General features: G+C 42.0%; 1 protein-coding gene across 2 annotated transcripts in view; it reads right to left on the reverse strand.

Moving 5' to 3' along the window:
• Positions 1–24463, reverse strand: part of PAPLN (papilin, proteoglycan like sulfated glycoprotein) — an 81925-nt gene extending 57462 nt beyond the window's left edge. The window contains exons 1-2 of one of the 2 annotated variants that reach the window (XM_054971032.1): positions 24369–24463; positions 6458–6520 (exon numbers count right to left, since the gene is read on the reverse strand). In XM_054971032.1, coding sequence (XP_054827007.1) covers positions 6458–6517 — 60 coding nt within the window. In that variant the 5' untranslated portion in view covers positions 6518–6520; positions 24369–24463. Of the gene's footprint in view, positions 1–6457; positions 6521–24363 lie in introns of both variants that reach the window. The other variant, XM_054971030.1, reaches the window with a different exon arrangement.
• Between the last annotated feature and the right edge of the window lie 1504 nt (positions 24464–25967).

Consider the following 25967-nt stretch of genomic DNA (forward strand, 5'->3'; position numbering starts at 1 on the left):
ATTAAACTGTCTATTGAATACAGCTGAATAGTGCTAGAATATTATATTGTTACAATATTCTAGCAGATTCTCTGAATTCCCAGCTTTTATTTTTAAACAAGTCAGTTTCCAGGACCTTTCCTTGCACAGATATAAGATGAAAGGCTTTTCTCTGCCATGAAAGAGGCTAGAGAATTATTTTTCTTTTTAAATGAAAGCTGGGGATTCAGAGAACCCAATAGGTTGAATATCATTATTGTAACAATTGCTGATTAAAACAAAAACTGGAACCGCCCCCCCCCCCCAGTGGCTTGTGGGGAGGGGTGGCTGCTGCTGGGGGACCGGGGCAGGGAGACCTCCAGTGCAAAATCTCCATCGTTGCTGTGCTGTATCTGAAGCAGGAGCAGCAACAGGGTAACCACACAAGCCCATCCACATGCAAAGAACACCTGAGAAGCTGAGCATGAGGGTATATCTCATGATAGGGCCTCCGCACCTGAAAATCATAGGTCTGTTGTCTCTGAGTATGAACATTTCATACTGATATCATGCTAATACTGATGAATTTGTATGATCTCTTTCTTAAAGACTAAATTAATGACCAAGACCATATAGTGTGGCATTGAATTCCGTAAGTGAATTATGCACCATCTGATATAGTGTTACTTTTGTTCACTGTGAACATACTGCTGATCAATCTGATTGTGTGATTCCACATTCTAATATTAAAAGGAACAAAAATCTCTACCAACTTTTTCTCTGCTACGAATTTTTTTTACAAACCTCCACTAAGCAGTTGACTTTTACAGTTGTGGTTTTCCCATTCAAAAAATAAACTATAGTACTGGAGAGAGTGAAGAAAAGTGGTGGCTAAAATGAGGTTTGGGCTATACAAGACCTTCCCATGTAGTTTTATAAGTTTTTCTTTCTCCTATCAAAGGACAGGCAGGAGGGGGGAAGTCAATCACTTTCATGCCTTGCCCAAGTACCGACCATCTATACTCTGGAAATGCTGATGGCTACCCTGGCCAGAGACAATGAAAGGTCAGGTTACACCTCCAGCTGGAAGCTGACCTCTAGGTGCCAACGCAGAGACGTGGGGGTATGAAAGCTAGAAGGTATCTTCCCGGAGATATCAGGAAAAGAGGCAGGCCAACAGAGATAATAAAATCCCTTGGCAGTTAGCACAGAGGGAGAGGGGTCCGTTTTGCAGGTCCATTTTGGCTGTTTATCTCGGGAGGAAGGAAGTCTTACACCTGAGCTCCAGCTGATGGCCACTGTGGCCACATGGAGCAGACAAACCACTGGCAGCCTAGACAAAGACTCCAAGGTAATGGAAAGCTTTTAGAACAATGGAACTTCTAAGCTTAAAGAACCTGCCTTAGAACAAGACCAGCTAGGCCATGTATGGAGTGACAGGAAGAAGACTTGTGTGTTTATGTCTTTCTTTTAGATTCTGTGCTCAAGTTGTTGCTCTGGACATTTACTTTTCATAAATTCTTTACTAATTTGAATGCTGGTAGTTCTTCATGCCACACAGACCTACACCATTCAAATATGCTATCTAAAAAGGGCGCCAGAGAAGGGAGACGGTTAAGTGCTAAGTCACTATTTCTCCAGGAGTGCCCAAGCACCGTGAGCCATCCCCAGGGAAACCAGTTGCTGGGTAGCGGGAGATGAAAGCACTAGGCAGAGCCTTAGAAAGGGAAACTGACCCTCTTGATGGGTAACTCCTAAAATGGCCAGTTGGTGGCAGCAGCACAGAAAGAGTGAGAGAAAACCTCTATGAGGGTTGTGTGGGCTGGGACAGCAGCATGGCGCTGGGTGGGCACTGGCGCCTAGATGCTTCAGAGGGCTGAACGGGTTGCAGATCAGGGATGCCATTCTGTCACATTCTGTCTCTTTTTTGTCTGCAATACCTAGTAGCTATTCTTCAATGCGACACAACAGGATTAACATCACACTCTACATTCCATGAAATTTAATTACAGTCATTCCTGTCTCTGCCTCTAAATGTGTTTTCCGATCATGACTTAGTGGGATATGCTCCTGTGTCATATAGGTCTCATATAGAAAACACCAGATAACTCTGCCAGCAAAAGTATATGTGAGAGTGCTTTTTCTCAATCATTCCACTGCACCCCTTCACTGTGCATGAAACAACCAAAACATCACAGAACTGGACTCCTAAAATCATGTCAGACAAAAGTGTACTAAATCTCAAATGAAATTAGGTAGACTGAAAATAGATCAAGAACATGACACAAGGTTGTGCACAATGATCACAAAGAAGGAAAAATCCAGGAAAGACCATTGTTGATTCAGAAGGAAGAGGACAGCAGTTGAGACTTCCTGTTTAAGTATGAAGAACAACAGTTTAGCTGTACTGCTATACTTGTGGAAATAAACTATTAGGAAGGCAAAAAAAAAACCCAGAGGAAAAGGAGTAGAATGCACCAGCAGAAAATGGAAATGAATGGAACTGCCCTCTCCACTCATTAGCTGAGAGGTGCTTGCCCCACTCTAGGGGAGGAATAGGTGACTGCAAGCCTACTCAGCAGAGGATTTAAGTATGTAATGAAACACTCTACATGTTCATCTTTACCTGTGGACTCAGATTAGGAAGGAGATGAGCCGCCCCTGCCTGGAATCCATGAGCGCAGAAACAGAAGGCAACTAAAGCAGACTTACCTAACTACCTCTCATACCAGGGCTTTTTTCTGGGAAGAGGGGTAGTGGAACTCAGTGACGTAACGTGGATTGCCAGCACCCGGGGCAACTCCTGGCAGGACCATGCGATAATGTCACTTCCAGGAAAGTGACATCATCATGCAGGGCGCCCCCCCCCCCAGGAGCGCTCCCGCAATTTGGACCCGCTCGCCTCCCCGCTCCTTACCTGGCATTAATGGTCCTTCTAAGTGGTGCAGTGTTGTAAGCCAGAAATCTACTTTGTGAGCAGCAACTTGCAAGTTCTGAGCACACCTTTTCCAAAACCAGAACCGATTTGATTAACAGACTTTTGAATTAGATTGTCTGAGGCATTGGTATTGGGTTCCATCAATATGTTGATGACACTCACTTATGCATGTGGTTCTCAAAAGCTTATGCCTCAATAAAGTTGGTTATTCTTAAAGGTGCTACTGGACTCTTTACTCTTTTGCAACTACAAACTAACATGGCTAACTCCTCTGGATATTAAAGTGTACATCTATAATATATGGAATTCACTGGCAACTGCTAGAGGGTATTAGGGACTTTAAAAATGATTAGTGAAATGTGTGGATGAACAGTCTATTCAGTTATTTTAGCATAAGAGTTAACTGGATACTCCACATATAGGGGCAGTATATCATCAGAGCCCAGACCAGGACAACCCAGGCTAGCCTGATCTTATACCTCAGAAGGTAAGTAGGTGATTCCTCCAGGGTTGTTTCACTGAAGAAGGCAATGGCAAACCACCTCTGCACATCTCTTGCCTTAAAAACTTTGCAGGGTTGCTATTTATTTTATTTTGTTTGCACTATTTATAGTCAGCCTTTCTCACAGACAGTTAAGTGTTAAGAAATAAGAATCTAACTTCCTTAACATTTATACCAGGGTAATAATGTGGGGCAAACTTGATGGGGGTGGGGGGCGGAATACAGCTTGAGTTTCAAGAGCTGGAAGCAGACACCCTCAACCTCCACCCTCTCCAGGTGCCAGCCCCTAAATCTTCAGGAATTTCCCAACCTGGAGCTGGCAACTCTAAAGCACACGAGCCAGCCAAGGCCAGGGTTCTCCATGTAGCCAACTGTCTGCCCGCACTTGGCTGCCTGCCCACCGCCGCTACCTGTTCTGGCTTCCATAGCCACAGCAGAGAGGCCACTTGGCTGCCTACCCACTGCCACTGCGTCCTCCAGCTCCCAGCGCCAAGAGGTGCCGGAACTGCATTCCACTGTGTTCCAGCAGAAAAAAAGCCCTGTCTCATACAATAAGTTGCAGGAGAGAATTGTTGTGTGCAATGGGTTCCAGGTGCTTCAAGCGCCAAAATAAGTCAGCTAGTCAAACCTTCCTGGTGCAAGCCCTCCAAGCTCCCCTGCACAGCCAAAAGGGGATATAGCGATTGCTATATTATAATGACTGTCAGAGATATTATGAGTAATCAATACATCAGTGATCAATATGAGGTTTTATTGTTGCATTTTTATCTTTCATGCACAAGTGCAAAATGCAATACTTGCTGCTTCCATACAGGAATGGGAAGAGTTGTGCCCACTGCAAAAATGAAGCAGGAATCAGTCTCTGTAACATCTTTTAAAACTGGGCACAGTCCAGCCAAAGTTAAGCACTAGGATGACCACCAATGTCAACAGAAGAGTTAAGCATGTACTTAATTCATTTTTCATGGAAATCAATGGGACTTAACTTTGGCTAGGTCATGCCCATTCCTTTTCCCCAACTGGCTTTTTCACTCCCTGAACAATGATACTAATGATAAAAATAACAAAGCACTGTAAATATAGATTAAATACAATTATCCTTGGTTTTTTTTGGTTGCAAACTAAATAGACACACAAGGAAATATGTAGCTTCACCTATGAAGCCAAACCAATCTGGGCATTGCCTCAGTTGGATACTGCCCCCAAATCCTGTGTAGACTAAAGGGTAAATAGAACACAAACATTCATAATACATAACCTCTCAACAAAGACACCAGCATGCCTAGACTAGCTCCCGTCAACAGCACACCTATTTTTATTTCTTCTTGTTCATTACCACTACTACTTTTTAATCGTTTTCAAGTTGACATGTCCCACTTCCAGACATTCTGACTGAGAAACGGTGGTGTCATCACATACACATGGCCCTAGCCGTCTTAGATAGATGGCATGCATGCCTTGGCGCATACGTCGTCATTGTAGGGAAACCATAAATCCCTGTATTCCTCTACCTGCCTTTTCCTGTACTCTTTAACATTCCATTAGCATTACCTGTTATTTAGACAAACTTTTCACAGTTCACAACATTTTATAAAAGCAATGTAAGAGATCAGGCTTTATTCCAAAGGATCTGTAATCTAATGTTCAGGGTAATAAAGGACAGAAAGGAATCATTGGGATTAAATGTTGGTCACATAGGACGCACAATTTACTGCACAAGCCAAAGCACACATTTTATTTCCTTATTAATCTAAGCTACACAATGAACAGAGTCATGTTATACATGATTCAGACCATAATCATGCAGTTGAATGTTCTCCAATAATATAAACTTCTTAACACAAAAACTCCTTTTCCCTGAAGTAGGACTTTCTTTGTAAGACACAGTATTAAAATATACAAAACATACACACGACACGACGTGGCAATACTTGAGTCTATCACCAGTTCACCAAGATCTGTATTGCTTACTCAGATTGCCAGTGGCTCTCCAGGATCTTACGTCAGGGTCTCTCATATCACATGCTATCCAAGATCCTTTAATTGGAGATGCTGGGATCAAACCTGGGACCCTCTACCTGATTGACCCTTGGACGGTCTACCACCAAGCTATGGCCCTCCTACTTATTATCTACTTGCAGTCTGAAGTGATACAGTCCAGCAAGAGCTACCACAGGTAGCTTCGTTCCTAAGACAACCACACATCAAAGTCCTATATAAACAAATGGCTTTTAATTCAGCCCCCACAATTAAAATTTGCACTCACCATTTAATCCCATTTTTGCCGGTTAACTGATTTACTGGTTATGTCTGTATCTTGAAGTCATTAATCCATCTGACAGAAGCACTACATAAGTGACCTTTTTAATAATTCATAATTTTAATAATTCATTTATATACCGCCTTTCAGAACAACTTAATACTCACTCAGAGCAGTTTACAAAGTGTGTTATTATTATCCTCAAAAAATCACCCTATGAGGTGGGTGGGTCTGAGACAGCTCCAAGAAGCTGTGACTGACCCAAGGTCACCCAGCTGGCTTCAAGCGGAGGAGTGGGGGATCGAGCCTGGTTCTCCAGATTAGAGTCCTGCTGCTGGTAACCACTACACCAAATTGGCTCTCACACTAAATTGGTGTTTATTGCTGTATTTTTTGGCAGAGTTCAAAAGCAGTGGTAAGAACGAGCTGTTCTCATCCTTTAAAGGAAGGCTTAGAAGAAGCAGTGGGACATTCTGGGCTTCAGAATGGCATCATTTTTGAAGCTGACTTGATGGAAGGAAGAATTTTTGCAGCTGCATTAACTTGCTTCTCCAGCAATAATACTGGGTCTCGTATAACACCTAGGCTTTTCCAAGTCAGCATGGGTCAGTTGAACCCAGCAAAAGCGTCCATCAATGACTTCAGCCTTCCATACCAGCACCGTCTTTGTTTTGCCAGGATGCAGTTTCAATTCAACTTGTTCACCTTGAGTCATTAAAACCAACACAAATCCTCTGCAAGCTACTTGGCAACATTTTCGCACTTTGATCTTAAAAAAGCCATTAACAAAAATACTTACTGCTAATGTGCTGGAGGGGATCACTATTAGTGTAAGCAATAGGAACAGAAATGCCATCATGCCCTGTGAGATAAAAATAGATAGAATTATTCAGTCCTGTAAAAGTCATTATTAGAAAACATGATAATCACAAACATACAAAATCTTACAGTAATGCAAAGTTATCGTGCCACAAGCAACAGAACAAAAAAAAATGGCACCACTACAATCCTGTTGCAGATTCCTGTTGCAGAATTCCTAGACACATGCATCAGGCACTAACTATCATTACCATCTTTTTTTACACGCTGGATGAAGATGCTCCTGTTTGCCTGGGCCTTCAACTGCAATTAACTGGTTTACTTTAACTAGGCAATCCAAGCAGAGTTGTACCCTTTTAAATCCATAGAGGTCAGTGGGCTTAGAAGGATGCTTCTTTGTTTAGGATTGCACTGCATCTTTGTTTATTCCTGCTTTTAAAATATTTTTGGCTGTATTATTTTTTAGATTGCTCGTAGATGGCATTTTATATGCCACCTTAAGGGCCAATGTGGTAGAAAGGCTGGACACAAATTCCTTACACAAACCAAGTTTGTCAAATTTTGACTATCCTATTAATGGAAACTGCAGCAAAACCAACAATCTTACAATTAATGAGTGATTCCGCACACGTTGGATAATGCACTTCCAATCCTCTTTATAGATCATTTGGAACGGATTTTTTTGTGTGCGGAACAAAAAATCCACCTCAAACGATTGATAATGTGCATTGAAAGTGCATTATCCAACGGGTGCGGAATCAGCCAATGTGTCAATTTAATGACTTTTTTTTTGCATATCTGAACCAAGGGAAAGGTTGCAGTAGAAAACGAATATAGATCTTGGCTGCTTTCTTTTTAACAAAGCAGGGTTTGATTAATCAGGGGAACTGTCAGAAAGAAACAGACCACAGAGCAAGAAATGGATACATTTAGCCTAAACTTTTTCTGAACTATAACAAAAGGTTTAAAACAGATATGTTTTAGCTATCTCAATTTTTAAAAAAACCTGTAAAAGTTTCATATTCCCTAGGACGTATCAGGTTCGTCTTATACACCTCTGTCACCCCAAATTGCAAATGTCCATTAATTCAAAACAGCAAGCAGTGGCTAACTTTTCTCCCATTGATGCACTGGCTTGCCAACTGGTATTTACAGTGCAATCCTATAGAGAGTTACTCCAGTCTAAGTCCTTTGACTTCAATGGGCTTAGCCTGTCAGTCCATAGGGTTGCACTGTCTAACAAATGAAAGCTGACTGCAGAGTGGCTGTGGCTTAGTTGTAAAGTATCTGTTTGGCATGCAGAAGGTTCCCAGTCCCTGATATCTCCATCTAAAAAGATGAGATGGTAAGTGATGTGAAAAACCTCTACCTGAGGCCCTGGAGATGTGCTGCCAGTACATAGTACTGACCTTATAGGACCAATATCTAATGCAGTACAAGGCAGCTTCTTGTGTTCATGTTATGTGTTTGTGCAAATGGATAAAACAAAGTTTCAGGGTTTTTTAAAAAAAACATGGGAAAAACAGCAGGAGGAAGTAATCTGGGGGAAAGAACTAACACCCTTCCCACTGCAACATGGCCCACATCCAAATCACATGCTTCCCCCACACCAAGGGCTGCTTTTTGCCTTTTAAAAATCCACAGATCTTCCTGGTCACTTTTAGTTTGGCCTTAAATTCTCCCCTCTGGAGACAATTTTTTTCATTTAAAAATATGGCCTCTGCTACACCGGCTTGTGTACATGATCTCTTGGCAATTCCTTCACATTTTATTTGTTATTCTATGAGACATTCCACATTATTTCCTAATCCAATTCCATTTTTCTATCTCCACTAGTATTCTCCTTCTGTTTCATCACAGTTGGACATACTGTGATAAGTTATGTGAAAAACTTCTGCCTGAGACCCTGGGGAGCTGCTGCCAGTCAGAGCAGACAACGTTGGCCGTAATGGACCAATGGTGATAAAGGGGAGTACTGAGCTGAGGTAAATGAATCAGCTTTAGAGCACTCACTCCCTATGGAAACAGTGGTCCTTTTCACAGGTACCCAAAACCTCTAGGTTTGGCTTTTTATTTCCCAGGAAGTACAAGCTAGTCTGGTAAAGACTTGAGAGAAACTTGTTAGTTTCCAAAAGCACTGGGGTCACAGTTCAGAAAATAAGGGAGAGTAAGTGAAACCTGACATGGGCCGATTCCAGACGGCCCCCTGCCTTGCGAAACGTCGCGCGTCGTTGCGCAGAAAACGCGAAATATCGCGTTTTCTCGCACAAGTTTTGCACAACGTCGCGCAAAACTCGCACGAGAAAACGCGATATTTCGCGTTTTCTGCGCGACGACGCGCGACGACGTGCGACGTTTCACAAGGCAGGGGGCCGTCTGGAATCGGCCATGATATGGGGCTCAGCTGAATTCAGACCGCTAAACTGACTGGTAACAGAAGGTGATCATTGTTCTCAAAAGAATGCCAGTGTGTATTTGGTATCAGCTATCTCTTTAAGCTTCCTCTTTGGCACAGTGAAATCACCAGCAAAGGGAGAGAACAGGAAATATTTTGTCTTGTCTACCATCCCAAACTGTAAAGTTTCTGATGAATTTGACATTTTCTTCTCAACTATATTATCACCTGAATGTGGCTTGGTTCCATTTTAGAGCCTCAAGTAGAATCTTTGGATACAATACAAAGAACCCAGTTCCAATCCAGATGTTTGAGACATTTTAGTCCTTTCAAACTTTACAATCATATATACTGGAAGCTGACCCCTTGTTACCCACAATCTTCCCAATACATGTGTAAGCAGTCGGCCCGGCCTCCACCATCTTTAATAGCTATTTAATAAAGCTACCTATGATATAAAATCACAAGATCCCTGGATTAAAATGGCAGTTTGGCCTACAGAGGAATTCCAGATAGCAGTTGCTGAGTCCCGCCCAGGAGCCCCAGGCATGAATGGAATGCCACATGTAAATGCAGAGTGACCAGTGGTGATTAGTTTTACAGTCTCCCCAGGTCCAAAAGGAATCCAGAGCAACAAAGGTCTCGCAGAATCACCCCACTTAACATTCCTTTCCCTCCTTCCGTGATGAGATCTCCTGCCTATGATTGAGGAGCAAATCAATTGGCATTCATAAGTATTTAGAATTCATTCCTGAGAAGATACATTCCCCAACTAAATTAATCAACTTAGCTCCAGTGAACTCCATTAATGAACTGCCCCTTTGGCACAGTCCCAGAAGATGGTTGTTGTGGGTTTTCCGGGCTGTATTGCCGTGGTCTTGGCATTGTAGTTCCTGACGTTTCGCCAGCAGCTGCGGCTAGCATCTTCAGAGGTGTAGCACCAAAAGACAGATCTCTCAGTGTCACAGTGTGGAAAAGATGTTGGCAGGTCATTTATATCTACTCAGGAGGGGTGGGGTTAAGCTGAGTCATCCTGTAAGAGTTTCCCAGGGTGTGGAATGCTAATGGCGGGAGGCTTCACTGTATCCTGAGGAGGTTCTTTTGCATATGGATTGGTGCTTGATGTGCTAATCTTCTCTGCAGGGCTATTGTCGGGTATAGAGTGTTTTGTTAGCCTAGTGTTTTTCAGAACTGGAAACTATGCTCCGTTCATTCTTAAGGTTTCTTCTTTCCTGTTGAAGTTAAGAATGAACAGAGCATGGTTTCCAGTTCTGAAAAACACTAGGCTAACAAAACACTCTATACCCGACAATAGCCCTGCAGAGAAGATTAGCACATCAAGCACCAATCCATATGCAAAAGAACCTCCTCAGGATACAATGAAGCCTCCCGCCATTAGCATTCCACACCCTGGGAAACTCTTACAGGATGACTCAGCGCAACCCCACCCCTCCTGGGTAGATATAAATGACCTGCCAACATCTTTTCCACACTGTGACACTGAGAGATCTCTGTCTTTTGGTGCTACACCTCTGAAGATGCCAGCCACAGCTGCTGGCAAAACGTCAGGAACTACAATGCCAAGACCATGGCAATACAGCCCGGAAAACCCACAACAACCATCATTCTCTGGCCGTGAAAGCCTTTGACAATACAGTCCCAGAAGAGACTTTGCATTCTCTTTCACACACCCCAGCAACTAGCAATCAAGGTAATCAAACCATTGTTATTCCCAGGAACTGACCGTTGGAGTCCTTGTTCCAACGGCTAGGTGGGCTCTCCCACCTCAGGGCACGTTTTACCCTATAAGAGTAGTGCCCTGGCCCCATTCAAATTGTGCACACTTGTTGGATCCAAAGTGCTGCTCCCTGGAAGTTATCCTAAGCCTCTTGCTCTCTTGGCTGAGGACGCTGGATGTTTGAAGCTACTCTCTTCTCCCGTGGACTGGACTACTCAGGATAGGTAGATAAACTTTTCCCCTCCCTCACTCTATTCCAGCTTCTGACTAGCTTCCTACGACTCTGTGTGTGTGTAACCATTTTTTTAATTAATTACTCCTGTATGTGCGTGTGTTTTTCCTCTTCAATAAAAGTTTGCTCTTTGAATTTAAAGCACCAGTCTCATCTGCTATCTGAGAAGGGACCCCATAAAAATTGGTGAAAAAGATCCCATAATTACCGCCTCTCACATAGCTGTCTTACTTGCTGCTAATTCCCCCCCCCCCACACACACACAATTCTCTTATTGCAAGGAGACCAATTCAGGTAACACATGCAGCTGCCATGTTGTGTGAACAGAGGTAACACATGTATTTACTATGTAGTGTACAGCCTCTGTACTAGTAAATGTAAGAATCCAGAAGTCAGCTTGCATACACCAATGTGTACACAACATGACAACCATATGTATTGGATGCTTGTGAGTAGTGTGTAACTAGGGTTGCCAGGTTCTCTTACCCTCCCAGTGGGAGGGGGGCCTGGCATGCACCTTTTCTTGATTCCTTGTGCACACGTAAAGCATCTGCGTGCCCCTAGGCCTGCATGATGATGTCACTTCTGGGAAGTGATGTCCTTGCGCAGACCCAGGAGTGTGCACGTGCTTTGCAGTAGGCCAGGGGAATGGCTGGCTGGCTTGCCCAGCCTCCTGTGTTGCAATTTTCTCCTCCTCCTCCTCCTCCCCCTTGCTTCCAGCCTGCCTGTCCTCCTGTGCACCAGGGAACCAGCCAGCTGACCCAGCCTCCTGTGCACCAGCAATGATGTCACTTCCACGAATGATGCCATTGTGTTAGGGTCAGGTGTGCACATGTGTGAAGGTGGGGCCTTCCAGGCACGATCCTGGGGCAGCACAACAACGTTACTCCCGGGAGTGACATTGTTGCGCCACCCTGAGAGCACTCCTGCACTTTTCAGCGGATCAATTTGGGCCTCAAACTGGGCCCAAAGCGTGCCTGGGTGGCCTATTTGCCCACCTTCCCCCCTGCTGGTCAGGTGAGTGGTGATGGAGGGCTGAGGGTGGGGGCAGGGAGGATCCTGTTACATATAGTTGGTAAGCTCCCAGTACAAGTGATTGTTGTGTCTGAAAAAGACTGATGAGAAAGTATATTCTATATAATTCAAAAACCAAATAATTATAGGATTCAACTTTAACCACATTAACTATTCTCTCAAACTTCTTTCTCTGTATTATGGAAGGGGAGTCTTCTCACTTCCAATCCTGGACCTGCTGTGAACTGTAAAGAAACAGTGATTAATTACTAATCCAAGCAACCATGTCCAACTGCAACAAGTGGAATGCCTTTAAAGGTTAGTATCTCAGAACAAGCCTGATGCAACAAGTTCTAAATCCTGATTATATGAACAAGCCCACAGTGTGGAACAGTTTGAAAAACCTTTCCTTAATTAAATGGGAATATAATATCTACAACATGACTAATAATTTGAACACATAATTCATTTATGTAAATATCAACAGACTAAGTAATACTAACAGTGAACATTAATTGCAAACTCTCAGTAAGCACAGTGGTCGGATAGTATTTAAAATATGTTATCAAAACTATTGCTCCTGGGCAGGACAGCTATTGAGCCAGGAACTGAAATGCACAGAGAGCTAAAAACTAGGTCTCCCAGGTGCAGCATCTGTCTCTTGGACGCTGTCAGAATAGCTCCAAGTCATGAAATTTCACAGCTGTTGCTAGACATCCATGGATGTTTGGTTTTGAGCCACTTCTTACATCTGGGCAGGGTTGTATGTGAAGAGAGGGTATGGGAAAGTGGGAAATAATCTAATTTATATTTCTGCACTTCCACAGAACATAACACACATAAAACATTTTATAATCTGCAAAAATATATGTATGGATTAGTGCAAAATATTGGATTACTGCAAAATATTTTTCTCATCTTAAAAGCACAAACTCTGCAGAATTTCATCTCTGCTGTATTTTTCTAGAGTTATACTGCCACCAGCTACCTACAATCCACACCTCCTCTTGCAATCCAGTACAAGACTGTGATGCAGTACAATGCATAAGGCTACAGTTGGAAAGAAAAATCGGCTTCACCTCTCATCGAGTGGAAGTACTTTTTGTTCATGCATGAAACTGTTTGGATCCTGATCAATAACAATATCATCTCCTTCCCATCTTACCTCTCAGCTCCTGGGTATCCAATGTTCCCCTAGAGACTGAGGGGATAAATTTCTCATTCAATCAATAGATGGGCTGGCCCTACTCTGAATCATTCTGGAACACAAAAGAGAACACCCCACCAAAGAATACATTCCAGGCCTCTATAAATGATTAGAAAACCCGAGGGGACACAAGGTCCTAAGAGACCTAAATCAATTTTTATACATTTTTAATTTTTAACTTTTTAAAGTGCAAGTGTGAAAAGTGTAAACAGAATCATCAAACACATAATATACATCAGAGAATCTCTTTCAATTATTCCTTATAATTTAAAAGTACCCCATGCTGTCAATTTCTCAAAATGGTCAATGCCACAATTAATCCAAGTCCAATTCAAACCAATGCTTGTCAGCAGGTAAGTATCAAAATTCATTAAAAAGTTCATATTGTAAATCCATTTCTTGTTCCTTCTTTTTATAGGCAGAAGCCCATTGAGAAGAATCCACAACGGGAAGAGGTGCTCCCGGGGAGGTGGCAATGGGTACTTGATTCTAGCAATGTATCAACACCAGTACATGGTAGAAATTGACTTGGATTGAACCAGCAGTTAAAAGGATTGACTTGTGAAGAAGCAATGCAAAACGGGATTTTTAAGGGCTGGCACACCTGTTGCCAACTCCCCTGGAGCACCTCTTCCCATTGTGGATTCTTCTTGAATTGGACTTGGATTAATTGTGGCTTTGACCATTTTGAGAAATTGACAGCGTGGGGTACTTTTGAATTATAAGGAATAATTGTAAGAGATTCTCTGATGTATATTATGTGTTTGATTATTCTGTTTACACTTTTTGCACTTGCACTTTAAAAAGTTAAAATTTAAAATTTTATAAAAATTGATTTAGGTCTCTTAGGACCTTGTGTCCCCTCGGGTTTTCTGGTTTATATGAGACCTGCCCCCTTTTTTCTTTAGTGTGTAGTATCTCTATAAATGATTTTCAATGTGTATAATGAATTTCACTTTAGTAGTTAGAGTGATGTAGAAATTTATACTTATGCTGTGCTGCTGAGTATTTAAACAGCACAACATGAGACAATAATTATCATCTTTGTAACTTTACAGAAGGAATGTTAATTTTATAGAAAAAGAAGACTTCAGTCTGTACAGTTTGCAAATTAGCACCATCTCTCAGTTACCAACGGTCTTGAGAATGTGCCTTTAAGATTTTTGTTGGCATTTGTGATGGCAATGAGGATGGGATGGGGGAGAAATGAGAGAGACAAGGGGAGACTTCTGAGGTCACTGTCCCCTGGGCCTGGAGTGGTCTAAGTCTTACACTCTGGTTTTTCTTTTCATTTGTTTAAACCCCCTCAGCTGCCCACAATCAATAAAAAAGGAAGACATAAGCTTTATTTAACTGGTTGGTAGCATGTAAATTTTGTGTTCCCTAAAGGATTCTTATTTGGGACCGTAAAAGAATAATGGGAATCGAGAGGTAAATATAACCCCTTTCACAGCTACTTTGACTTGACAGACCAGCCACAGATGGAAATGAACAACAAACATTTATTTACAGATATAGACTATAAGGTGTATAACAAGTTAAAGGTTTCATGTAAAATAATCAGTATGGAATGTACAACTGCTCTCAGTGGGGTTGACAGATGACCTCCCTCCCAGCACAATGACATCATTTGTGGAAGTAATGTCATTGCTGGCATACAGGAGGCCAAGCTGGCCGCTTCCATGGTGCACAGGAGGCTGGGGCGGCTGGCTGCTTCCCTGGCACACAGGAGGGCTGGTAGGCTGGAAGCAAGGGGAAGGGGGAAGAGGGGGAGGTTGCAGCACAGGAGGCTGGACGGGCCACACAGCCACTCTCCCAAGATTCTAAGCTCTCTGGAAACAGGGGAGGGGGAGGATGCAGAGGCAGTGCAAGAAAGCCTGCTGGTGCTGCCACCAACTCCTTACACACCAGAAGCTGCTCCTCCCACATGCACAAAAATACTGGACGTGTATATGTCTGGTATTTTAACCCTGTTTCCCCTGGACAGTCCAATAAAAAAACAGACTGTCTGGGGGGGGGGGGGGAACCAGACACCTAGCAACCTTTGCTCTCAACTTCAGTCCCCAGAGATTATAAACTTTTCCCACGTAGGGTTAACATATTAAAGCTGTGCCTTAATTACCAAACACACACTAAGGAGAGATTTGATTTCTTTTTCTCTAGACAGGGCTCCTCAGTATTCAAATTTCTACTGTAAGCTTTTTATCACAGCTTATAGGCTTGCTACTCAGGTTCCAGGCTGTTTCTTTAACTTAAAGTTAGATTTGATGGGTCCTTCAAATGGTGGTTGTTTATTTTTCGAAGAACACATTTCCTGCCCCAAATCCTAACTAAAAAGCAAAATAATCAGCCTGTCTAAGCTTATGCTGTTATCCACAGCCACCAAAATCCCTCTCTGAACGAAAAGTATCTCTTTTCTTTTCTTAAACTGAAGCCCGCTCACCCCTCCCATCCAGTGGAGTACTAGGAGTTCAGATTGGCTGGCAATCACTTGGATTTTCATAAGGCTTAAATTACAAGGAATGTTTCAGGGCCTTGGAGGATAGGTGGAATTTGGAGGATGATTGCCACAGCCTTACAGCATGACATGAAAGTTTTAAGGAAGCGTGTGGGCTTTTGACAGTCTGATTAGAACAAAGTAACAGTGTTATCTAAAATAAAATTTGCTATACAAATAATTAACTCTTTTTTCACAACAGCAACACTGATGATCTTGGAGTTTTAAAATTTAATTTATTTTTCTCCTGCCACTGCTCAGAGTGGCAACAGGTAACAGGGCCTGCCTGTGGGAGACTATAACGGGAGTCTGGGGAAGCCTGCCTGCACAGCCAGGCGGGTGAAATCATAACTTTATGTTTATTTGAATGATAGTATGTACGTGGTTTTATTTCTTCTCCCAGCTGTTTACAAATCAATAAAAAATGCATGTACCAGATTTCTGCCTTTAAAAAAAATCTTTGCAGATTTGCATGTATATACTCATTCCATGCTTTATTGAAATGTCTTTGATATTGACTGTACTGTGTACAGTCTGTGTATTCACACTGTGTGATCGGCTATGAGTCTCAATGAGAAAGGAGGACTATAAATAATGTAAACGAACAAAAATAAATAAATAAAATTATTCTTTCCCACCATTCCTAGAGATAATCACCTGAAAAGAAATTAATTACAACTTTGAAACTGCCAAACTTTTTCTTGTTTTCTTGTTAATGGCATCCATTCATTATTGTTTTATAAAACAATAAATCTTCAGAAATGGAAAGTTTTCCATAGGAAAATAAAATGCTGGGGAAATTTCAATTTCAGAAAACTTAAAATAAAATAAATTAAAAATAAATCAAATTTTAAACTCTAAGAGCCAAAACACACGTTAAGAAATACCTAGGTTCAGCACGTGTTCTCTTACCTCAAGGTTTGCCGGGATCTGTAGGCGTCCTGGAAGCTTAAAGTTTAGCATTTACAGAGCAGCAGGGAGGGAAATACACGTGCCTGTATTTCCCTTCCCCTTCCTGCTGCTCTGTAAATGCTAAACTTTAAGCTTCCAGGACGCCTACAGATCCCGGCAAACCTTGAGGTAAGAGAACACGTGCTGAACCTAGGTATTTCTTAACGTGTGTTTTGGCTCTAAGATCATCAATGTTACTGTGTCACTTCTGGATACAACACAGAAATGGCAAATGGTCATACTAAGAATTTACCACAGAGTTCCCAGTAATTCCTAGAACTACTGCCGCTGCTTCCAGGTTTTCCCCTGGAGGTGACATCACTTTGCTTTGGATACCAATGAGTGTTAAAAAACTTTCCTTCCTGATTTCGCTTAGAGCAGCAGCAGATAACAGGGGTTTGGGATGGGGGATACCCTGCCTTAATTAAGGGCTTGGCAGCCGTGCACTGCAATTTGGAAGCTAAAACAGAGAACAACTTCCATGTGGAAGCAGCCTTTGTTGAAACAGATGAGTGAATAACTATGTCTATGGAATAATGTGCACCATTCTTGAGAGGTGTTAAAATTAGTGTGTCAATAATAATTAATGTGAGCCTTTTAAATTATTTAAACAATGTATACATGAATGAAGAAGACTGATAAGATTTTCAAGAACAGGTGATTCTGTGTCACCTTGAAGACCAATATACTTTTGTTAATGTGCTTTCATAGAGCAGAGACCACTTTTTCAGATAGAATTTTTCCAGATGAACAGATAAAGAAGATAGTTTACCACCAGTATAGCACATGCTTTGCACAGAGAAGGCCCATAGGTTCAGGTGCTGAAATCTCAAGGTAAATGGGTCTCTTGTAGCAGAGCTGTAGCAGTATCTGTAAATTAACTGCCAGTCAGAGTAGACAAAGATGTGGCAGATGGATTAATGGTCTCTAAGGCAGCTTCATATAGTCAAGGCTGCCATCCTATGCACAGTTGTATGGGAGAAACACACATTAAACCCAGTAGAACTTGCTTCTCAGGAAATTTGGATATAATTTCATCCATTCTTTCCTGTCAGATAACATAAAAGCAGATGCAATTTGGGATGCTTTTTACTGTAGTGCTCTCCGAGGAGACAGGAAAGACAGCTCAAAACATCTGCTGTGGTTGGAGAAGCAGCTTTTGAGGCAACCAAAAGCCTCAGCAGAAAGCAAAAGCATAAACCAACTGCAAGACAACTGCGACAAGGGTCTTAAAGGCACTGCACAGCAAGCGTCTTTGACTTTAAAAAAATAGCCTCTCTCCTATTTCCTCCATTGTATGAAAACCCTTCATTTGGCAATTGCTCAAAATATAGGAAAACCAATCCATGTCTGAGAAAAACCCTAATGAAGACCCATCCCACGTACACTGAAAATATGAAGAAATACCCAAACGCAAGCAGATGGTGGCTCTCTCTCAAAAACATCCACATAGTTGAAACCAGAGCTAGTGGACCTCTGGCACCTTAGGCAAGTTGCCTATATTACATCTTATGGTTGCCCTAGCCAAGGAGGAGGAACCAAAGGAAGAGAAACCACCAATGCCACCAGCTCCGCCATTGCTGCCTTTTTGGCAATGGTGCTATGGGCAGGGGAAGTGGAGTGGGTAGAGAAGAGAAACAGCTGTGCACCATGCCACCAGAAGAGGAGCTCCCTCTTGCCTTGGGACCTGCCTCATCTCTTGCTGCAGGACTCACCAGAGCCTCCTGCTGCAGCTGTATAAGGGGAGGGAGAGTGGCAGCACTACCAGAAGGCAGGATCCCAAGTGGTGTGTGTGTGTGAAGTGGTGGGGGATGAAGAAAGAGAAGGAGCAACAGCAGGCACTGTGGGGGGGAGAAAGTGAGAGAAGAGAGAAAGACTGACTGAGTGAAGGACTGCGGGGAGAGGGGAGGCAGCAAATGTGGGTGGAAAGGGAAGGAGTCTCTTGCAAATTCCTTGCGGGTACCTGCTTGTGTAAATACAATGCCCAACATGCAGGTATCTAAGTAGGGGAAGAGAATGAACAGCCGTGATCTTCTGTCTATACTTTGGACCAACATGCCCTCATAGAACAAACATTTTCTGGCTTCCTCTTCTTTTTTCTTTAATTTTTTTGTTTTAATTTTTTTTCCTCTTCTTTTTTCCACCTCCATTCCTCCCACCCACCCACCCCATATTGCAAAAGCCAGAAAACCATCAGGAATTGAGTTGAGGGCTACAGCAGGAAGAGGGAATCAGCAAACATTTCATACCTTCCTTGTGCACACAGAAAAGTGTCCTTCTGCTCACGCGAAAGTGTCTCATGCCAAGTGTTTATGTTGTTAAACAGATGTGCAAAAAATGTAAGTTACCACTGTTCAGTGGCAACATTAAAGGGTTGTAGTGATGATGTGCTTGTTTTCCATTCCCTCCCTCCAAATTATTTCATGCATTCTTTTGCTCTTTGGCGCTAGTAGAGTTATCCCCATGGGTCCACTGACCCTCAGGAACAACTTAGGGGGAGGTGCTACAGGGAACTGTAACAAAAAGGGAAAGGTAGCAAAGGTCTCAATTCAGAAATATCTGGACCCACTCTGTGCACATGTACAGAGAATGAAATCAGGATCTATGCACCCTGAGATCAGGATTGTTTTGGATAATATACTTTTGTAGAAATTCTATTTCAACTCAATTAAGCATATTTTTTATTTTTATCAGAATATTCAATTAACTCTGGTCGCTTCCACATGTTCCTTTCCCCCCCGGGCTTTCTCTGTCCTGAAGCCAAGTCTTCCCAATCCACTTTCATAACTCACCTTCCATGCGCAACATCCTCATGCATTTCTTGTGTGTGTTCCTGGTGAAAGAAAAAAAGGTCCCAAAACAGGAAGCGCATTGGTGCAGTCCTGCCCAACTTTCCTCTTTTTTTGGGGGGGGGAGTGCATGCGGGATTGCACTATATTGTTGTCCTGTCTTTCAGTTTCTGTAGAAACTGGGCGTGTGTAGTACTCCTTTCTCTACCGTTGATTTCCCAAAGTTTTCAATGCAAAAGTGTTTAATAAATATGTGAACAGTAGAGTAGCGCAATTGCATGATTTCATATCCTACTATATGAAAGGCAACCACGTTCCCAGGAAGAATCCAGGAAGTAGTGTTTGTGATGCAAAGACACGGTTAATGTGTAGATTTATAATGTGGGGATGGTACTATTTAATCTGCACTCTGCTAATGCTCATAACAGCCTTTACAGATAGGACAAAAACTGACTCCATCTCTCCAATGAACACACAGAGCTGCCTTATCTTGAATCAGACCACTTGTCTTTCAACCTCAGTATTATCTACTCTGGCAGCAGCTCAGGCAGAGATCTTTCACATCACCTACTACTTGATTCTTTTAACTGGAGATTGATCCTGAGACCTTATGGGTGCAAAGCAGATGCTCTACTACTGAGCCAGCAATTCACCCCTAAAAACAAATTTTTCTAGTTACCATTCAGTTGTGAATGTTACTGATGATAGGGTTGCCAGCTCTGGGTTGGGAAACTCCTGGAGATTTGTGGGGCGGAGCCTGGAGAGGGTGAGGAGGGGAGGGGCCTCAGAATTGTGAGCAGCAGGGCTTTTTTTCTGGGAAAAGAGGTGGTGGAACTCAGTGGGTTGCCCTCAGAGAAAATGGTCACATGGCTGGTGGCCCCGCCCCCTGATCTCCAGACAGAGGGGAGTTTAGATTGCCCTCCGCGCTGCTGCAATCTCAACTCCCCTCTGTCTGGAGATCAGGGGGCGGGGCCACCAGCCATGTGACCATTTTCAAGAGGTTCCGGAACTCCGTTCCCCCACGTTCCCCCTGAAAAAAAGCCCTGGTGAGCAGCCAAACAGGACTCTACCTGAAGCATAAAGAAAACTGACTTAGGTCATACTCTCCTTGGCATGTTCTGGAATCAGGTAGAAGGGATGGGAACAGAAGAGATTGTTTTTGTTGGGTGTCAGGGCGTTTTCAGAGACTGAAGGGGAAAGACGCAGCTATACTTGCTCTTCATCAGCTGGAAGAGGAAAGACACCATGTGTTTCTGATGAAAAAAACAAATATGACTGCAGTAGATGACTTGCCTCCTAACCAGGACAAAAAGATGAACATTTAAATGTGGTAGTTTTAAATTAATAGTAGCTTTATGTACAAGTAAAGTTTCATTGGTATATTTTTTTTAATAAATATTGATGTCTTGTGGTAATTCTGCTCCACATTAAAGTCTAAATAGGGTACCAAAAGAAGGTGGGGAAATTCTTTCCCATACTGGACTCCTAAGATGTGTTCACTTTCAGCTTACATTGCAGTAGGTAGCCAGGAGAAAGAAGCCTGTGGCTCTTTATTTAAAGAAGAGTTTTCAAAGAATCAAATGGATACGGTTTAGTTTATAGATGGACTAAACTGGCAAGTCTATTCAAGCTTCTGGTGGTGGTGGTAGTGGTAGCAGTAGAATATGGTTGAAGAGCTGAACTCCTAATTAAAGCCTAGTAACTTGGGACCTTGTCCAGCTGGGTAAATTCTCCACTCCCTTGGCAGAAGTGATTCTGAGGGTTGTTTTATCATAGAATTACACATTTTAGAAAAGTTTACCAACGTTTTTCTTATGCTGGTCCAAAGAAATGGCCTGAATTTGAAGAGAACTTTAAAGAGCTCACACAGTCACAGAATGCTTCACTGGTTCCATATAATTGTTTTATTTATAATTTAAATAACAATACCTCTATTTTAATGTATTGTCCAACACTTGTTGCTCTGACCTGGATAGCTCAAGTGAGCCAGATCTCAGAAGCTAAGCAGAGTCGGCCTTGGTTAGTAATTGGATGGGAGACCTCCAACAAGGACCAGGGTTGCAGAGGCAGGCAATGGCAAACCACCTATGATAGTCGCTTGCCATGAAAACCTCACCAGGGGTTGCCGTAAGTCAACTCAGACTTGAGGGCACCATATACACACACCAACACTTGTCAAATAATTTCAGATATGGCCTTATATTACTTCTCTCACCTTCAAAAACCGCTTATTTTTGTAATTTAAAAATTGTAATATTTTAGTAAATTTTCCATTACTTTCGGTACAAGGCTAAATTTCAGTTTTTTAAAACAACAAAAGGAGTTTTCTGAGCCTTGGAAAAATAGTCTAATTCACTGTGGAATTTAAAGATCTGCACTGAACATCTCTCTAAGATGTGTATGCACTTCAACTTGTGTATGCATTTTAGCTTCTTTATTGACAGCTTCTCATATGTATCTCCTTTACAGACAGCTTAGCATATGTATTTGTCAGTCAGCTGGAGTGTTAGAGCATGGCTCAGTGTTAGAGTATTGACTGGTATTCAGAAGGTCCCATGTTCAATCCCTGGCACCTACAGTTTTATCTCAGGTCATGTGAAAGACTCTTGCTGGCCGGCAGAATAGACAGTACAAATTTTGGCAGACCAATGGTCCTACTCAGAATGACAGCTTCTGAAGTTTAATGCCAAGATCATCCATCACAATTTACTATGCAATATATGATACAACATATGAACACTGCTTAGTATTTGAACTTGGAACTGATTGGAATATAAACATTGGCATTCATAGAAGTTGCAGAATTATCAAATCCACAAATGACAGGATACCGGATATTGAAAAAAGAGAGGAAAGTATTCTCTTTTGACCACTGAAAAGGCTACTCTGGGGATCATGGGATCTGCATGTGGGATAGAAAATGAAATAAGGAAGCAGAATGGGCAAGAATGAAAGAAAAAGAAGGCTGGAGACAACCCATAAATTTTTTCCTCAAGATTGGGAGGGGCACCTGTAAAGCTAATTTCATGTAGCTTCAGGATACAAAGTCTTTTCCTCATTTACATGGGAATTCACAATCCACTCCATTCGGAATGCACCTAACCTATTGATTTGATTAGGAGGATATCTCCAAAATAAGTAACAGACTTTTATAGTCATGCTGCTTGTCCCTGATGCTATGTATACACAATTTGTGAAGCACTTTAGCTCAGGAAGCGACTGTTTCTTCAAAGTTCAGACAGTCTTGTAGCTACAATCCCATTTCTGTGGCTAAAAGGTATGCCCGTGCTCCCTCTGAGCAGTTATATCCCATCTGATCTTCATTATATACTAAAATGACAACAAGTTCAGTGGCTTGGCAACATGCCCTCTTGCAGAAAGGCACGGTCCTAACCAGTGTGGAAGCAGTTAGTGTCAGATCCACACATTTGTTCAACATTATTGAATGGAGAAGCAAACATGTTTACAAAGTAGCCTCCCGGTGGTAATTTAATTATAGGTCTTCTCTTCCAGGACACAGTTAGTCTAGAGTTCTTAGGGACTATGCGATATAATTTACCTAAAGGAAGTTGTCCCCTTTTCTTACACTGACTCCACATTTTGTATTTGTAACATCTTCATATGGGTCAAATTTCTGCTTTTCCTGTCACCTTGGGGTCAGTACCCTTTTTTTATGGTCAGGCAAAACCCCAACAGATGCAGTTTCTCAGTGCCACATCTCCATATTGAGGAATAGCTACACCTGTTGAATGTTAGCATATTGTGCTGCCGCTGAAGGCATAGAACCTCTTTCATGAAAAGATAATAGTAATTCTTAAATAATTCAAAGAATAGGTGTAGAAGTTAGAGTGGCTTGGGAGGACCAGGATTCAAATCCACACCCTGCTATAAAGGTCACTGGGTGACCCTGAAACAGTCACATTTCTTTGCCTCATAGGTTGTTGTGATTGATTGACTGATTTATTAAATTTATAATCTACTCTCCCCATGAACGGGCTCAACATAGATAACATCAATATTAAAATTTACAGTAAAAATTGCTTTAAAAACCATAAAAACATACAATTCAGTGATAAAACTGATCTAGATCATATTATGAAGATGAAATGGGTAGGGGGACCACACAAATCAGCCAAGTTCCTTGTGAAATGGCAGAATAAAAATGTGACAGTGACATTCCTGCTGAACTTCAACAACTTGTTGGTGTTCATTTAAAGACGACTTTCTTAGCTGGTTTGTTAACTTTTAATAACAGTGACAGCTACACAGAGAAAAGCAACAAGGGACCTGATCCTCCTGCACATTTCCATTTATATTGTTCACTAGATCAAACGTGGAGGTGAGAGCGCTCAACAGAATCTATGGACTTCTTTATGTGATAATTTTATCATGTTGCAGCATGACTCTGAAAAAATCAGTCTGTGCCAACCAGTATGTTGGATGATGCCAACCACCACACACTGAGCTAAACTGAGCTGAACTAAGCCAAGCCACTGGTACTCAGGAAAAACTACAGATTTTCAAGTGACTGCAGCTTGAATTAGCACCTCCTGTTGCTCTCTCAAAGCATCCAGGAATACACATTCAGCCAAAGGAACATTTAGTAGAAACCAACTAAGTTAGTGGTGCAATCATCCCAGGATTTGGGACTGCTTTTAAGAATTCCCTCATCAATATCCTACCCATGCAAATCCTGCTACTCGGGAAGATTATTGCAAAGACAGATAGTGCATGCTAATAACTCACAACAACCCTGAATACCATCAGCTATTTGATTACATTTGAATCCTGAAACTAGTAGATCTATGAACAAGTTAACATTCATTTACCATGTAAAATCTCCTGCTTTTCCCACCACTTTGCAATATATCTGATTGCAATTATAAAGCTTCACTCACACAATGCTTTCTACCCCTTGCACTTTTAAAACTTTATCAGGCTGATTTAAACACATATACACTAATTATTAAAAAGAGAGCTCGCTTCACAAGCCAAGGCACTTAGATAAGTGGACTATGAAAGGCAAAGAACCGAACAGCCCATAATACAAAGTTAAGGTTTACCTGACCCTTGTATCTGAGGATGACAGCAAGAAGCAGCAAAGCCACCCTAGAGCACCACTCAAATATCCAGCCTTCCAGTTGAATCAGTGGTTCTAACACCCTCCTTTCTTCCCCAGCTTCTGTTTGGTTACTAATCCACACTGCACAGGAAAAGGAGAGTTGGATTTCATTTAACCCCTTCTGCCACAAAAAGTTCCTCCACAGCTTTCCTGTTTCGCTTTTTAAATTGCCAGAACTGTAACCATCGGCACATGGAAGAGCCAGCTTTTGAAAGATTTCCAGTTCTTTAATATGAGCCTCTTTTAAAAACACAATCAGTTGTTGAAAGTTATTAGGGCGGGGCCATTCATAACCAAGTTTTATTTTAGCCACGGGCTGCACATCAAAAGGCACAACAGAGAGAAAAAACGTTGGAACAATATATAACTGCAGCCATTGTTTCTAATTTCCATGAAAGTTCTCAAGTCTAAATAATTATTCTTTTTAAAAATCACATTTCCTTTTCAACAAGCATACACCAAAATCCACATTCAGACTCACCCCTCCTACACTTTGAAGCTGGGTATATAAACAATCCCAAACCTTGTCCATAGATCCCTCTGTGCAATGGAATGACTCAAACCGTGGGATTGAACATTGCAGTAGTCTGGAGAATACTCAGAGACAAATCTAAAACAGCAAAAATACCAATCTGTGAGGAGTTCCTGTTTTAATCCATATCTTGCAATCAAAATCCCTGTTAAAAATAGCTAGGAAAGAAATGAGGCTGCTCAAACACAAAGCTGACATGAGTAATGCTTGGTAGCACAATATAGAAATAATAAACCCAAATTATCACTGCTTTTCTGATTTCAGTGTAAATGATCTGCTTTTTTTTAAGCACTTTTATCTTTCATTGAGTTTCTATTTAAAGATCCATTGGGACTGTACAGGCCCTGGGGAAAGGATTGTTTTGTGGTGAGTAGTTTCCTGCTTATCTTATGAAACCAGGCCACACTGCATTGAGGTGGTGGTGGGGAAACAAAGCCATGTGATGAAGCGTTGGGGCATTCCTCTGCCACACCAAAGACATCAAACATTATCACAGGTTGGACTGACACGGGGATCCCCAATGGGTAGGATTGCCAGCATCCAGGTCTGGGCTGGAAATCTTCAGCCCCCCTCCCCCCTCCCCAGAACTGGTCCATAACCACCCTGTCATTTTTGCTTTGAGATGGTGCAAAAGGAGTATAATTTTTCTCAGGCTCAAAGAGAAAAGCTCTGGGAACCATACCTATTATGCAGCTCATTCCAAAGCCTGGTGCCATGTGGAAACAAAGTGAAACAAAACAAAACCTGCAGCAGTTGGAAGATGGGGCAAAAACTCTGCATGAAAAGCACCCAAGAAGAGGTTAGATGTTTTCAAAACAACAGCAAAAGCAAGGGCCACTTCAAGCAAGCACCCAAGGAGTCTCTCATCTGAAAACAATACAGAAGCAGAGTAATAACAAAAAAAATGTAAGTAATACCTTATTGGCCAAAATGTGGAACAGATATTATAATAAGCCTCTTGTTGCCTACGTTTCTTCAGTGGTGATCTCTTCAGAGATCTTGGATGATTAAAC

The sequence above is a fragment of the Eublepharis macularius genome, chromosome 2 (genome assembly GCF_028583425.1).
Source record: "Eublepharis macularius isolate TG4126 chromosome 2, MPM_Emac_v1.0, whole genome shotgun sequence".
Lineage (NCBI taxonomy): Eukaryota > Metazoa > Chordata > Lepidosauria > Squamata > Eublepharidae > Eublepharis > Eublepharis macularius.